At 38.9% G+C, this 16,155-nt stretch overlaps 1 protein-coding gene across 2 annotated transcripts in view; it reads left to right on the top strand.

Annotated features, from left to right (window-relative positions):
• Positions 1-16,155, top strand: part of AK8 (adenylate kinase 8) — a 65,618-nt gene that overhangs the window by 9,045 nt on the left and 40,418 nt on the right. Inside the window, exons 5-9 of one of the 2 annotated variants that reach the window (XM_041475028.1) lie at positions 3,605-3,673; positions 9,752-9,833; positions 11,334-11,405; positions 11,990-12,190; positions 14,889-15,020. In XM_041475028.1, the coding sequence (XP_041330962.1) occupies positions 3,605-3,673; positions 9,752-9,833; positions 11,334-11,405; positions 11,990-12,190; positions 14,889-15,020 (556 nt within the window). Of the gene's footprint in view, positions 1-3,604; positions 3,674-9,751; positions 9,834-11,333; positions 11,411-11,989; positions 12,191-14,888; positions 15,021-16,155 lie in introns of both variants that reach the window. The other variant, XM_041475029.1, reaches the window with a different exon arrangement.

Raw genomic sequence — 16,155 nt, 5'->3', positions numbered from 1 at the left:
GAACAAGAGCTTTTACATGAGTTTGGATATAACCAGGGCATTAAAAATTGTAGTCCTGGCCAAAGCAATTTAATAAATGAAGAGGAAAAGCAGGAGCTAAGGCTGTGGTTTTTGAAAATTCACATATTTTACCTACTCATCTTCAGCCAAGCTTTCATCTCTTTTGTGTTCACCCATTGAAGCATTTGGGTTTTCCTGGCACAGGAAGCCATGGAAGGCATTTTTAAAATCCATTATTGCTCTCTGAAGCTCCATTTTTCAAGTTGGACAAGCAATCATTCACCCACACATACCTGGCCACTTACTAATGAGCACAGCTCAGGTAGTGAATTTTAAATACTGAGTGTTCAAAGCAAAATGTGATCATTCTGCATGTAAAAATACTCCAAAAAGAAGTCAGGTATTTTTGAATATTCAGTAAATTGAAGAACCACAAGCTACCAATAAATATTCCATGAACAGAAAAAGAGGCTACATTTTTGGATAAATCATTGCAAATTATTCCCTCATCTCTAGTTATTATAATGTTAATAGGAAGCATCTTCAGGTTTTCCTATAGTGAAGTCTAATGATGAGCTATTGCATGTTTCACTTTTCCTGTTAACTGGATAAAATAAGAAGTTGAAACAACCGTGGTAATTGTGGTTCATGGGATGGGTGTGCTCTTAATGCTACACTAAATTGCAGTTAAGGTGTTGGCATAATACCTAATAACTTAAAACTGCTCCAGAGTTGTGTCATGTCCCTGTGCTTTTTAAAAAGAAATAAAATGGAAGAGAAAAATAAATCCAAGGCATCCTTGACTATGCATGGTCAGCATTCCAATCTATTCCAAGGTAAGCCGCTCTGAAGGAATAAAAAGAAACTGTTCCAGGTTTGTGTATCCAAAAAAGACCAGCCTTTCATGTTTATTTATCTGAACAAACAAAATCTAAACATTCATGATACTCAGGATCCTAAAGTAAATTTCTTCAAACTTCGTCGCTGTTCTCTCCAAGGTGCCAATGTGGAGAAGCCAGAAATTTTTAGCTGAAGCTGTTTTCAGAGCAAATATATCCAAAACTTCCAAGAAAAATGTCTACTGAAAAAGCTGCCCTACAAAAAGTGTGGGAATTTTATGAAAGGGAAATTAAATAGAACTCTGAGTAGACCAGGCATGGAAATTGAAGTATGGTGTTCCTGAAATAACATGGAATATTTAAAATTAATCATGAGTGAGTATGGTTTTTCAGCAAGTATGGAAGTAGTGATTAAACTAGAAAAATGGTCTGAATCTGACCAAAATCCCACAGAAGCTTTTCCTTTACCTGCTCTGAGTGTTGGGACAGCTCTGTGGATAAGGTGTGCTTTGGCTGTTATCAAATGTGTGTCACTGTCCATTGTTGCAGATTTCTGGGAAGTGCAATCCAATCTCCCAGGCTCACCATATATTTATGTGTTTATGAGAGATAAATTATAAATGGGCTGCCTGATACGTACCAGATATCCTGATTTCTAGTGGAATAATTAGGCATTCTGCAAGCAGCCTATTGAAAATGATTTTGTAGGCCACTGCTCGGTGGGGGGAAAACTGCCCAGGAAATGAGACTGGAATTGAGCCACGGAGAGCAGAAGGAGCTCAAACACTGAGATACCTGAATGTGTGTCCTTGGTTGTTTTTGTGCAGCAAACCCCTCTCCAAAGGCAGGAGTAAGAACAGCACCGCACGGAGAGAAGCGAGGATAAATTTGGTTTAAATTGGTTTGGCAGGGCTGAGCAGAGCAGCCCCCAGCAGCGTGCAGCCTGGTTTGACATGACACATGAAAGGAGCAGCCAGGCCCTGGCTGTCCCTGGGAGCAGCGTGGTGCCCCTTTGGAAGGTGACAGGCTCCAGCAGCGAGGGGCTGCAGGAGGCTCTGACAAAGCACCCTCGGGACCTGCTGCCTCTCAGCAAACCCAGCAATTTCCTTCCCTCCTGCTCTGCTACCTGCTCCAGCGTTGGCTGATGTGAGGAGAGGCACTGAGAGCTGGGGACAAAAGAGATAAACAAAAGCAAACCCTGCCTGCCTGGGCCACCTGGGCTCTGCTGTGTGTTCTGGAGCACTTTCTCCATCCTGCTTCAAAGTGCCTTCTGTGGGACCATTTCCACCACTCCTTGTGAAATTGTTTCATCTTCTAGTGAGGATGATTTTATGAAATCTTCCCACATCATCAGCCAGATTGTTTCATTGTATGAATTGAAGTTCAAAGGAGTTGCTGCAAAGAATATTTTTTCCAGATGCCATGAGTCCCAGGATTAGTTGATCATTAATGTAATTAATTGTCTTATTAAAAGACAATTGTCTAATTATTAACAATTAGTGGCAATTAGATTGGAAAAATAAGTAGATTGGAAAAACATGTTGAAAGATTATCTTGAATACAGAACAAGCATCTGATTCCTGCCCTATGTACCCCTCCCAGCCTATAGAAATACTCCTTTTTAGGTTTATACCCTTCAAAGTGGTTAGGAAAATGATATGAGAAACCACAGGATATGGAAGTAAAGGTAACAGAGAGTCAAGCTCACATTGTTAAGTGAAAGATAATTTATTTTAATTGGGAGGTAGAGGATCTGATTGCAGGTTGGGTTTTTTTTTCTGAGTATTCTTTTTACCAATAATGACAGAATAAATAAGACAAGTCATTTATTGAAATGATTAATGGCTGTTATGAGCTGCATGGGTAGAAGTTTAGACTTTGAGTTAAACTGGCTAACTCAGAGTTCAACCAAGTTCAGCATAGAATGAAAGCCTAAATTAACAAGCTAGTGGAGCAAATTCTTACTAGAAGGAATGGAGAGTATTGCTGATTTCTTGTTAGGAAATCAAATTAAATGTTGAGGGGTGCTGATCTGTATAGGAACTTTGTTCTTCTGTCACATAGCAAATACCTTCTTACAAAACATCTCTGGAGATGGGTAAAGCAGCAGTCACAGAACTAAACAGCAGTTTGAAAATATTGGCAGATGCAGTTTCCATCCCATTTCACAGTCCTGAGTTTAAAAATAAACTAAGTTCAACTGTAAAATATATTTTAAATAAACTTTTTGGATGATGAGAGTTACTTGAAGCTATGAAACAAACCTCCTGAAAATCAGGCTCTTTGTGATGTTTGCTCAGTGTCTGAGGTTCAGTTTGTGTCACTGAGAGCTGGCAGGTCCCTGATGAGAGCTGAGCCCTCTGTCACACGGAGCAGTCAGGGGTCAGACCCTTGTGGTTAAAAGGATGCTTTGTGGATGTGATGTTCTTCTGGGTCCCTTTGCAGGTCTGATGTCCAATGTGTGTGTCAGTGTGCACAACTTGGCACTGCTTCCATGTCAGTGTGCAAAACCCCCATGGATATTCATGCTCTGTGCTAAGCTTCCCTTTAACACTGATTTTTGTGCCCTTATTAACTCTTTGTCATTAACTCATGTTAATGACCCGGGACTCGCACAGAATTATTTATTTCTTTATTTCCAAGAAGACATCTCACTTCACCTTTAACCACAACGTGCCTGCATGGTAAAATTCCTTTTGAACTCAATTGTGAATATTCAGCCTTTTTTTTTTCTTTTTTTTTTTTTTTTTTTGTTCTTTCTTTAGAAAATTCCCAACGCGCTTTGGGCCAATCTGATCCAGGAACGTCTGTCAAACGTGGACTGCATCAAACAAGTAAGAATTGCTCCTCAGAGGGCTGCTGGATAAGCACTTACACAACTCGTGCCTGGTATTTAGCATTCCAAGTCCTGAGCAGAGCAGGGAATGGGGGCAAATCATCGGGGCTCCCGAGCTGGTTGCTTTCTTGAACATCAGCGGAGGGAGTTTGGAGCTTTATTAACAGGATAAAGGGGAGGATGAGAGTATGCATATGCTAATCTTCCAGCACGGAGATGATCAAAGGCTGAACAAGCAGAGCTTTGTTGATTGCCTGGGGCAACTGGCAGAGATGGAGTGGACAAAAAAGATAAACAGAAAATAGATAGAAATCAATATTGTTAAGGTTTTGGCTCTTCTTGAGGAAAGGGGAGGAAAAGAGTCTTAACGTTACTAATTTCAGTTTTATTTCTTTCTTGTTGTGTCTCTTTTTTCTTCCTCTGTTAGGAAACACTGCATTTGAATATATTGTCTTCTGGGTAATAATTAATATTTTCACTCTTAGCTTGAATAGGTTTAGTTGTGCTCAAATCTGTGGCATCCCATGTTTCTTGCTCTATGTTTCATCATCTGGGAGACTGAAACAATGATTTTTTTAGAAAAAAAGAGTAAAGGGATTTGCAGAAATCCTAAATAGCATCAACTTTTCTTCATAAAACACTGCAGACCTTACTCTATAATTGACCTATTAATGCTGAATTTGCAAAGTAGAATTAAACTTTTGTATTGCTGTTCACTGTGCTTGAATTATATGGGTCTGTCTGGTTTTCCTTGAAGGTCTTTTTAGCTGAGCTATTTTACTTCATTTTAACTCACTATAGTTAATTAGCACTCCAGATTATATATCTGGTAGCACTCAATGTATTTTTTTTTTTTTTGGTAATAAATTCACACAGGACCTAGGCCCTTCAGCTGGCAGGAGAACCTGCATAAAACCACATGTGGTATGCTGTCCTGTTCATTTGTGTGGTATTTTTAGTTCTTTTATAACAAGAGCTCTAAAACCTCTCAAAAATGCTTATTTTTCCAGATGGGTCTCTTTCCCTGATTAAAAGAACATATGTTTTCAGCAGCTACTTTTCCCAGTGTTTGTTAAAGTGAGTTTTACTGTCAGTGTACAAGCAAAATCCATCGCTCTCCACAGGCTGCATCCACCTTATTTTCCATCTTTTTTTCCCTGTGCTTTCTATGATTGTTGGCATGGCTTTAGTTCTCCTGTCAATAATGAGGGAAGGATCTCTCAGTGAGTTATTTTAAGTATTAGGTCATGTATGAGTAAGGTGACAAGGTGGTTAAAATGCCAACAGCTGCACAGAGTCCTGCCTGCATTTTATGTTCCTGTTGTTGTCACCAGCAGCACTGAATCAGTGCTGGATGTCTTACAGAACCAGGGGGGAAAAAAAACCTTTATGAAGCTTCCCTGACATTCAGCAAGAATGAAATGGATGTTATCAACCCAGCTGAGGTTTCAACTGGTTTTAGGAAAAACACATTATTTGTTTTTCAAAGGTGTGATGCTTATTAAAAATCTTTACATTAATAGATAGACACACACAAAATGACCACAAATTATTTTTTCCTTTGAAAGGGGATCTATGCATTTTAAGTGCAGTATTTCCTGTGTGTAACTCAAAGTAGAATTAATGCTATAGGGTTTTTACATCACTGACCAGATTTATGCGATTTCTTTCAAAACATGAGTCAGCATGTTTTCACTGAAAATGTTCACAGATTAGGAGCAGCATGTTGGACCACAGTACCACCAGCTGTTTGTTTTATTTCTCCTTGTGGTGTCATTGCCTTGGCATTAATTGTGCAGCTTTCATCCCACTGACAGTAGGAATACAGGATTTTTTGTGCCGTTGTTTTGACACTCACAGGTTTATAGATGTCACTGCCATTCTCTAAGGAGAACATTTTTATTGATCAACAGCTCTGCTGAGGCCCTGTGTTATGTGTTCTTGTAACACAAACCTAGTCAGGACTGTGAGGGATCAGGTGGGGAGGTCTTGCAGCACTCACAGGAAACTTATTGCAGACATTATGTTAGAGCCTGGCACTTGTGAGGCTGATACAGAGAATTTTCATCTTGCAGGGTTAGCACAGCTTGGCTGCAGCCCCTCTGCCTGCTGGGGTTGTGGAGGGAATTCATGGAGCTGGAGAGAAATTGCTCAGGATGTGTTTGAGGGAGAGCTGAGCCACCTTCCTGGAGGGTCAGGATCTTTAGAGACCAAGCTTAGGCCAGTGAGTCACACAAAGAGAGGCAGAATGAGCTGAGATTGGTATTTTTTTGTGGCTGCTCTTGAAAGGGAAGGCAAAGAAAACAATGGTTCTGTTTGGTTTAACCTTGATTGGCTCTGTTGGGTTTTACCTCAATTGGTTCTGCTGGGTTTTACCTCGATTGGTTCTGTTTGGTTTTACCTCAATTGGTTCTGTTTGATTTTATCTTGATTGGCTCTGTTTGGTTTAACCTTGATTGGCTCTGTTGGGTTTTACCTCAATTGGTTCTGTTTGGTTTTACCTTGATTGGTTCTGTTTGGTTTAACCTTGACTAGTTCTGCTGGGTTTAACCTTGACTAGTTCTGTTTGGTTTTACCTTGATTGGCTCTGTTGGGTTTTACCTCAATTGGTTCTGCTGGGTTTAACCTTGACTGGTTCTGTTTGGTTTAACCTTGATTGGTTCTGTTTGGTTTAACCTTGACTGGCTGTGTTTGGTTTTACCTTGTTAGCTAAAGTTAATAATGTTTTCTCTGTGAAACTCCATGCAAAGAAAGTGATGGTACAAAGTTTTATCCAGGGAGAGAATCTGCCCGTTCACCACATTTTCTGTTTTCTGAGAAGAATGGAACTTTTTAAAACATCTTTGCACCTCACTCCACTGACAGAACTCATGTGGGGCATAAGAAGTTCCTTTCTAATGGGAAATTTGGCAAGGTTTGAGCATTTCCCATCATCCATACTGCTCCTATTGATGGGTTGCAAGAGCTGGGTTGTCAGTATTTCTACTGTACTCCTCAGTCTGCTGTGCTCTGAAAATCTCCAGAATTTTAGATCCCTACTGGAAAAGCCATTAGTGATATTATTTTTTGGTGCATGTCTTATTTTCTGACCCCTTTCTTTATTTGGCAGTGAAAACCTTGTAATACTTATTCAAAACCACTGAATAATAATGTGGGAAAACTGTTGTGATTACTTGTTTTCCTAAAAACATCTGTATTCATGACCTTTTTGCTTCTAGCTAAGATTTTTTTTTCCTGGTGTGCCACATAATTCAGCATTATTTCTTTCTGCTGATTCTTTTTCTTTATTCAAAGGCAGTGTCAATTTTGGATTTGGTAATTTAAACAAAAATGTGGAGGATGTACAGGTCAAATAACAGGAGGGAACTTGAATACCCAAGTCATTATTACTGTGGTGGAAAGTGTGAAAGTCTGTAGGCTTGGTATCATAACTGAGAGAACTGCCAGCAAAGCAGAGAGATTTACATTTGGGAATGACCTTGAGCAATTCCTTTTCTCCAGATTCCTGAAGTCTGGAGAGGAAAGTGATGCCTTTGAAAGTGCATCCTTGCTGCTGCTTTTCCAGCATGGCCTGAGTCTCCAAGGAGCAGCTCACCTGGCATGAAGGCAGCAGCAGAATCTCTGTTTGCAGGGCTCATGTGGGACAGGAGGGAGGTTCCAGCTGGAAGAGAGGGAGCAGTGACCACGGAGTGCAGGCACCATGGAATTTCTCACTTTTACCCTTTGTTCCAGCCTTGGTGTGATAAGGTGCAATCCACACCTGGATAGAAGGTTACTGCTATCAAAAATCAAAAATAGATGGCTTCTTAAAGAAACAAATTTATCATGTGAAGTTACTAATTACACTTTAATGACAGTCAGGAGGGCAAAAAAAGACCAGTGTTTGCATAAAGCATGATAGGCATATTGTAAGTCAGGTCTTGCTCTGCTGTGTCTTCCTTCCTCTTGCTCCGTTCCCAAGCCACACTCCCTTTTCACTCTTTTTTTTTTCCCCCCCTTTTTTTTTTTTAATTTTTTTTTTTTATTTTATCTGTGACATCTGCTTGGAGCTTGTCCCTCCTGTGATAGCACACTACTTGCAGCTGTTCAGACCTCCAGCTCCGAGCTGTGCATGGGGTGCCCTGAGCATACGGCCTTTTTGATGTGTGATAAAACAGAACCGAGCCACTGGGGGTATGGAGAGGGAATGCAGCAGAATATCAATAAACCTGTTCTGAACAAAGCTGCAGCTCTGTGCTGGAATAGACATTTCACTGAAGTGTCAAGTAGATGGATAATATATTCTAATTAGGGACTGACTGATACCCTGCAACTCAGAGACCTTTGGAAATCAGCTCCAAAATGCTCACTGTTTTTTGTACTGTGTGTTGGTTTTGCATTTGTTTAATGCCTTAAAATATATTTTCTGCAGGGAGCTATTTATTGAGCTTTGTTTTCCTAAATAGCCCAAACTTTTCGCTGTAAAATTGCTTATGGCCTGTTTTAAGGACCTTTGAAATTTGTGTGTAAACCTCTTGAAGTTTGCTGTGGGTTGTTAAAAGTATGGATTGGTTATTGTTACAGTATTGTTTTTACTGCCTGTTGCACATTATGTGATTTGAGCCATAAGCAGTAGTGACTTCAGGTTTTGTGGGGCAATTTTTGGAGCTTTTTTTATTTGTTTTGTTATAGTTTCCAAATATGTTGCACTCAGAGTGGAGAAAACAAGCCGGATTTATAGTCTTTGTAAATTGGCATTGATTTATTTGCCATCAGACCTCAGATGCCATTTCTCCCTAGAAGATCTGGCCCTATATCTATATGTATTTTGTACCCAGTATATTCCAAACTAGTGCTGAAGTTCCTGGCATAGCACTACGAACATTGTTCAGCTTTGCCTTCTGCCAGTCCCAAGGGATAAATTGATTTCTCAGCACCTGTGTGACCCTAGCCAGTGGTTCATTCTAATTTGGCAGAGCAAACACTGGGAGTGGCAAAAATGGCTTGCAGTTATTTGAGTCTTGTATTTTCTACATCTGTCAGCAGGATGACATGTTCCTGAAACCAGGCTAATTAAGGAATTTTAAATAGTCTGCTCTATTTTCTTGTGTAATTGGAATGGCCCATTCCCTCCCGCAGAAGTCCTGGAGATAGATTTCCCTGAAATACTTGGAGAACCTTTGGACCCCTCCCTGACAGAGCACCAGAGTTATATGGGAGCTGAGAATGATTGCCAGCTAATGCAATATTAAAATATCTCCTTTATTTCAGCACGAAGATGGCTCCCAGATTTCCTGTGGTATCACAAAGTTATTTGGAGGGGTGGGATAGAACAGCAAGGACTTGTGTGCTCAGGCAACTGGCAGATAAATTAGGGAGAGCTCAGAAGATTCAGATGTGAGCCTGGGAAGTGGATTAGATTTCAAATACTGCATCAGACAAAAACTGAGCGAGGCTGCAGCTCTCCGCCGGTATTTCACAGATCTGTAAATGTTTTTTTAAAGATGCTCAATCCAACACTTAGCTGGCTATAACAAGGACTTAAGGGAGCAAAAGGCTCTTTTTTCTTTTTTCTTTCTTTTGCTCTGTTGCTTCATTAGCTCTGGGAACGCTGGTTCCATTACTGTGAGTTTTCCTGTATAATTTAAGAAAATAATGAAAGCATGCATATTTTCCTCAGTATTCTTGGCATTAAATCTGTCTTTAGATTTGTTTAGCTCCTTTTTTTTAATATATATATACACAGTGTGGGCTAGTATCCTTTTGAATATTTCAAAACTGTAGAAATTGTTTTGGGTTGTTTTTATTTGAGATAGAAGTTGGTTTGTTTTTATTTTTAAGATTGAAACATGAAAAAAAAATTGCTACAATCCATAAGTTCCCATTGCTGTGTGGCAGTGGAATCAGTGCATGAATTTCACAAAAATATCAGTGCTCCATGTTTGCTTTCTTCTCTCACAAGCATCCATGAGAAATACTGTGCTGTGGAAGGATCAGAATGAGGTAATTTTTGTGTAAACAGCACTGAGATTTAGTATGAATTTTGGCTTTTTTTCTCTTCCAGGATCAATAACTGTTTCATGTTTTTGTTCAATAGGGATGGATTTTGGAAGGCTTTCCTGAAAATCAGGAACAGGCATGGATGCTGCAATCATCTGGCATTTTTCCTAGGCATGTTGGTAAGCAGTACAAGTTTGTGTGTGATTGCATCCAGGAGGAAAGACTAGAAGGGTTTGTCTCAAAAAATCCTCAATAAATTCAATATCAATGCTGGAGACAGTCACCAGACAGCAGAATATTTCAGTAGGGTTGAAAGTCTGAGGTAACCTGGGAGATTTTAAGCCCTGTGTTTCACAGCCTTTTCTCCTTCCACGTCAGAGCTCTGTAAATTCCAGACCCTACACCAAGTGGGTTTGAGCAGCTATAAGTGGCTTTGCTCCTGACTTCCATCTCTAAAAATCAACTTTTATCCTCAGACTAAACCAGTTCCTCATGTGCTAAACACAAATTTATGCTTCTGTTGAATTAGAGAATGTAAATTTTACCAAGTGGAAACATGATGATTTTAAGCTTGACCTTTCAGAGTGGGGCTGGATTCTGGCTGGTTTTGGGTGGAATGTTTTACACACCTTGACAGCTGCCCTTGCCATACAGGAGAAGCCACTTGTCCCAAATTGTAGTTAAAGGACCTATTTGGAATATAAAAAATTGTGTGGAATGCAGTGTGAAATGATAAATGCAGAGCTTGCCAGTGCACAGTGAACAGAATTTATCCAACTTGATGAATTGTCACTTTGGATTTGATTTGGATGATATTCAACTGTTAATGAAGAACTCAGAATCACTGCAGTAGAGTTAGGCAAAAATGTTTAATGTCTAGTACTTGCATGTATTTTTAATATACCTAATAACATCTGAAGTTGAGTTTTGCTCACAATTATATCTGTGCCACCAAGACCTGAATGAGAATCTTATAGCTCAGTCTGTCTAGTTAATCAAAAAGAAGATTGAGAGGAGATGAGATTTACTGTGTGTGAGTACCTTAATAGGGAGAAAAGTGCCTGAAAAAGCCATTTAATACAAAGAAGAAAGTCATAAAAAGAACTTGTTTGAAACCTGTAATCAAATGCACTGAAAATAGTAATTAAATTACAGTGTTTAACTGCAAGGATGATTAGCCGAAGGCAACCCAGGGAAATGACAGGTTCTTCCTCTTTTGGTGCTTTCTAATCAAGTTTGAACACTTTTCTGTGAGGTTATATATATAAAAAAATCAGTTTCATGGGTCTCACCACCAAAGAATCTGGGTGAAAAGTAATATTTGTGGTGTAGAAGAGAATCAGTCTTGAGTGCTCAGTGGGAACTTCTGTCTGAGGCTCCAGAGACAATTTTTTATTGCTGCTGGTGATGTTTTTTGGATAATGGGGACAGTTAGTGCCCATGGGTACTGGATTCATGGATATTTTATCCCGCTGTATTGTTTAGTAGGTGAAGCAAAATTCTGATTAAAAGTGAAATAAAATATTTGCAGGGAGAATGCTGGGAAATGAAATGAGCTCAGGACAAATTCAGCCACCTTTAATATTAGGATACATCTGAACAGTTACAGGGAATAAAGCAAATAATTAACAAGAGCTACATTTTAAATTTTTTCTCCTTTTTCCCTTTTTGTTGCCTAGTTATGCTCTATGCCCCAGACACTGTGCTGATTGAGAGGAGTGGTGGGAAAAGGCTCGATCCCCTCACACAAGGTGCAGTATTGCTTGTTCCTGACCCCCACTGCAGACTGCAGTGTTGCTTGGTCCCAGAAACATTGTAGTACTACTAATGGGGTTAAAATTTAAATGGGGTCCCTTTAAGAACTATAGGAATTTGTAATTATAAATTTCAGCTGTTTGGAAATGGTATTTGTTGATATTGTGTTATTTTCACAATAAAATACAATGAAATAAAAAGCTCACTATTGAGCCTGTAAACAGTGGACTGTGGCAGTACAGAATATTTAAAGGTTAGATCTGTCCATGTGAGTTTATAATTTTCCTTTGCATCTCTGCTAGGTCCTGCTTTGTTTCTGAGTTGCAAGGATGCTTTTAGGGTTAATAAAATAATTTCTATTAGATTAAATAAAAGCATTTCTATTAAATAAAATAAACTGCCAAATCGACTCTGTATTGTCTGTTGAGTTTTATCATCAATCGTCCATCACAAGATAAAATCCTGACATAGCTCAATAAAAAAATCAGGTTGGATGTTTTGAGGAGTGGAATTAAGAGGGACATTTTTAATTAGAGACCTGTTAATTCATGCTCTTAGCTCCTAACCATGTTCCCTGTAGAGGTTTTCCACACAACCTTTGACTGGCCAAGTGACCCCCAGGTGCAGCAGAGGTTGGTGAAACCAGAAGATCTCTCAGAGCAGGAGGTGTCCAAGAAGCTGCTGGAATATCACAGAAACTTCCCAGAGATTTTCCACATCTACCAGAAAGTTCTGAAATCCATCAATGCAGACCAGCCCTCCGTGGATGTTCTCTCTCAGGGTAAATGTGTGCTTTGTGGCAAGTAGAGAAAGTCCTGTTTGAGGGCTGGTTCCTGGCTGTTAGAGTCACTTTGTAGGATTAGGCAGCACAGATGGCTCCCAGCTGAGTTGTGCTCTCTCTAGAACAGCATTTGGGCTGCTCCTGGTAATTATTTTACTGGAGTAAGTGCAGATAACTGGAAATTCTCAGCTCACAGTTCTGCCAAGGAAGAGCTGACTCAGTAGAGTAAATGTCACCATCATTTCTGTGAGTGTCTCTTCTAAAAGGGAGCCCTGTGGCTCAATTGTTCAAATCTCCCAAAGGGCCAGTACCTTCCAAAGTCTGAGAACAACAAGAAGGAGTAGTTCAAAGCTGGGAACATTTCATTGTTTAAAAGCTGTTTGTGCTGGGAGCTTTCCTGTTCATCAGTTCTTGTTTGCCTTTGCTTGAGTGTAATGCAATCTGACTTTTAATGTTGATCCTTCTAGAAGAGAATAAGGAAACTGCCAGAAAGACCAATTGATGTACTTTGTAGCTGTCAGTCTGCAGATGATCTCTGATATCCCAGTAATTTTGCATCTCAAAAAGGTCTTTTTTTTTTAATAACAAGTGCTGCACTTTTAAGATAAACAAGTAGAAGTTTATATTCTGAATTTCCACATTAATTACCTCTAAATTACTTAATTAAATTTAAAAGTTCATATCATCATTCATAAAGAATTCATGCCTTGAATTGTAAATAAAAATGTGAGTGCCTGAATATTAATTATTATTAATTAATAATGTAGTGAGATAAATTGAAAACTGGAATGAAAAAATCCTCTCTAGATCTTTTTTTCTGCAGTGCATCAAGCAGCCAGATTTTTTTAAAAGAATAATTAGATGTGGAGACTGTCTAGGGGATCATTACTCCTAATTAACTTGGTTATTTACTGCAAATTAAGCATCATTTGTAAGCAGGGTGCTTTGCCTGTAATGTTTGTGCTTTTCAATACACTGGGTTGTGGAAAATGTTCAGAATAACTGGAGCACTGCTTGGGTAGCTGATACTCTGGCTTTAGGAAGCCATGCAGCAAATACTATTTTCTAGTAGGATTTTCCAGTTTTTTTGCTTAGATTTTTATTGCCCCAGCTAGCATAAAAAAAAAAAAAAATAGAGGAGATGTCTCCTAAAACTGAGCAGTATTGTGGGTTGTTTCACACAATTATAAAATGCTGTGAAGTGAATGCAGTTGCTGCTGCCCTGATGTGGGAATGACACCGGCTGCAGCTGGGCAGTGCAGGATCCCAGCTCTGCAGGAGGACATGGATACAATCCCACGTGGCTGCAGCTTTAGTTTCTCCATACTTTAGGGCTGCTGTGTAGAAACTGGAGTTTGCTGGAGGTGTTTCTTTAGTAGAAAATATTTTTTAATCATATCAAAGCGTCTAAGGGAGGGTTTCCTGAAAAATTGTTGGTACTGAGCAATGTGTTGACAGTGGCTCCTGAAATCCTGATCCTCAGGGTGTTCCCCACCAATCCTTTTGTGCTTTTTAATATAGTTTATGACTCATACAAACAGTCATGTTTAAGCTTGTCCTATTCCTTAGCCTAAAATTCTTTTTTTATTAAAGGACTCTTTAGAGAGTCTTTTATTGGAACTGAAGATCTCACAAAAACAGAGGCTGCAGCTCATCTGGGCTCACCTTTAGTTGTATCCACTGCAATCCCAGGGGAAGCAGAGCCTGTGCAGATGTGTCCTTGCTGCTTTGGGCATGGCCAACCATGGCAGGTGGGATCAGTGCCAGAAAGTTTAGCTTTGGCATTTGGGTGATCCCTGGAAAACCTGTATGGCTTGAGCCTTCTCTGGCATTCTCAGCCATCAAATGGGCACAGCTATGTCCAAACACAATCCCAATTTGTCCTCACTGCCAATGCTGTGACATCTTTTGGCTTCTTGGTGATCTCTCAGGTTCTCTTTTGGGATTGTAACCAAGTCCAGGTCTCTATGATGTGACAATGCTGGTGATGCTTCACATGTCCCATGGTCTTTCCAAACCTGCAGGATGACCTGAAGGTGCTATTTCCTGCTTGAAGCAAAATTTAGGAGGATGGTGTCCAGCAAATGAGTGGAATCAGGCAGAGAAGCTCAGATATTCTTTACAAGTTACACAAAAAGGATGAGTAAAAGAATAAAACATCCACACTCAGTTCTGTGTTGTCAAGGCTGAGCAGTGTCATGACACACTGTGCTACAAGTCTATAATATTGTAATTAGGAGTCTTAATCACACACAGCTGGATAAATGTCATTAATTTAACATCCCAAGTTTTTACACTTAAATATTTGTTCAGAAACTGCAGAAAGTATTAAATGTAATTACAGCCCTCTATAATTTGTATGGTAAAATTGTAGCTATCAAGCAAAAATTACTTCTGCTAAAAACAACATGGTAAGAGAGCAATTATTAATTGAATCTGCTCTTTAAAATGGTTTGACAGGCACTGATGAAAGACAGAGGAGTGTAATGATAGTGAGAATTCTAAAATGCCTCAGAGTAAATTGCTGACAGGACAGTTTTATATCAGTGTCCTGATTTTGGGTGCAGAGTCTGGATGTTACAGTGATAAAATAAATAATGATCAACATTTTTTTTTTTTTTAAAGAAGAGAGTAGTTAATTATTATATATTTTTTTTAAAGAAATGGGTTAACTTTTTGCCTTTCTCCCCTGTTGCAGTTCTTGCCTTTGTCCAAACCCGGCACCGATCTGCTGCCCCCTTCACTCCCCGGATTCTCTTTTTTGGCCCCCCAGGCAGTGGGAAGAGCCTGCAGGCAGCACTAATAGCTCAGAAATATGATCTTGTCAACAGTAAGTTCTCAGTAAACATGCATTTTGCTCAATTCCCCCTTTGTCTCTTTTTGATCATTTATCTTTTGCTGTCTCTCTTACCTGCTTATAAAATGTCTCTTTGTCCATTGCTGTGGATGTCAATTCTTTGAGGGAAGTGAGAAGTGTTTGAATGAAAAAGTGTAAACCAAGTATATATGCTGTGACAAACCAGCTCTAAGGTATTTTTAGTCATCATTTAATCATTTTTTATACCTTTTACATCTGTATTTTTCTATTGTTAGACTCCTGCAGTGCTCTGAATTCTTCTGTGGATCAGTGGATCATGAGTAATGATTTCAGTTTCAGCTCTCTGACCAAAATTGGGGCACTTTTAAAATAGAATTCACTCTGAACTGTAGTGAGGTCTCAGGCTCTGCACAGCTCAAGTAATGTGTGAGAAAATGAAGGAAGTAATTAAAAGTGCATCATCTTTCTTCTGCAAAGGAAGTAAAAAAATTTCTGCATGACACTTGTTCATGATTAGCATTTAAAGTTAAGAAGTTCTGTATATAAAAGTGCAGCTTGGTGATAGCATCAGTGCAGTATTTTCCATGTTCATAATGTCTTCTAACAGTGGAGTGGCCATAAATGATTTTAAACAAATATCTGGTAGCTGTAAAATTTGCTGATTAGTCATGTCATGTTAGTTAAGCAAAAGGCAGTTCTGATAGAATATTTCTGCTGTCAGTTATTGTGCCATTGCTGTATTTTAAAAGATCATGTGAAAAACTAAATATTTGTTGATTTTTTCAAAGCTGTTGAAAATTTCTTATTAATTGTGTATTTGGTTTAAAGAAAACAAATCATGCTTGACTGTAATAAAAATTATTGTCTTTTGAATTTTTTTCAAATTTTTTTCTAAAACTGCATGTTTCATAGTGTTCCATCTAGGTCAAAATTTGCATTTTTTTTTCTAAAGTAACTACAACATGAGAGAGTTGCAACTCTTTTTATTAAAAATCATTACCAGTGCTTTACCCATATGTTGAATTTTATTTTAAGTATTCTATAACCCAAATATTAGAAAAATTAAGTGTTTAACACAGAGCTGGAAGACCATCACTTTTCAGAATAATATTCAGCATACACTTAATTTCTATTAGGCCATTGGGCA

Source organism: Pyrgilauda ruficollis, unplaced genomic scaffold (assembly GCF_017590135.1).
Source record: "Pyrgilauda ruficollis isolate IOZ18807 unplaced genomic scaffold, ASM1759013v1 scaffold34, whole genome shotgun sequence".
In the NCBI taxonomy this organism is placed as follows: Eukaryota; Metazoa; Chordata; class Aves; order Passeriformes; family Passeridae; genus Pyrgilauda; species Pyrgilauda ruficollis.
The sequence above is the reverse complement of the archived record's forward strand: the minus strand, read 5'-3'. Positions and strand labels throughout refer to the sequence as shown.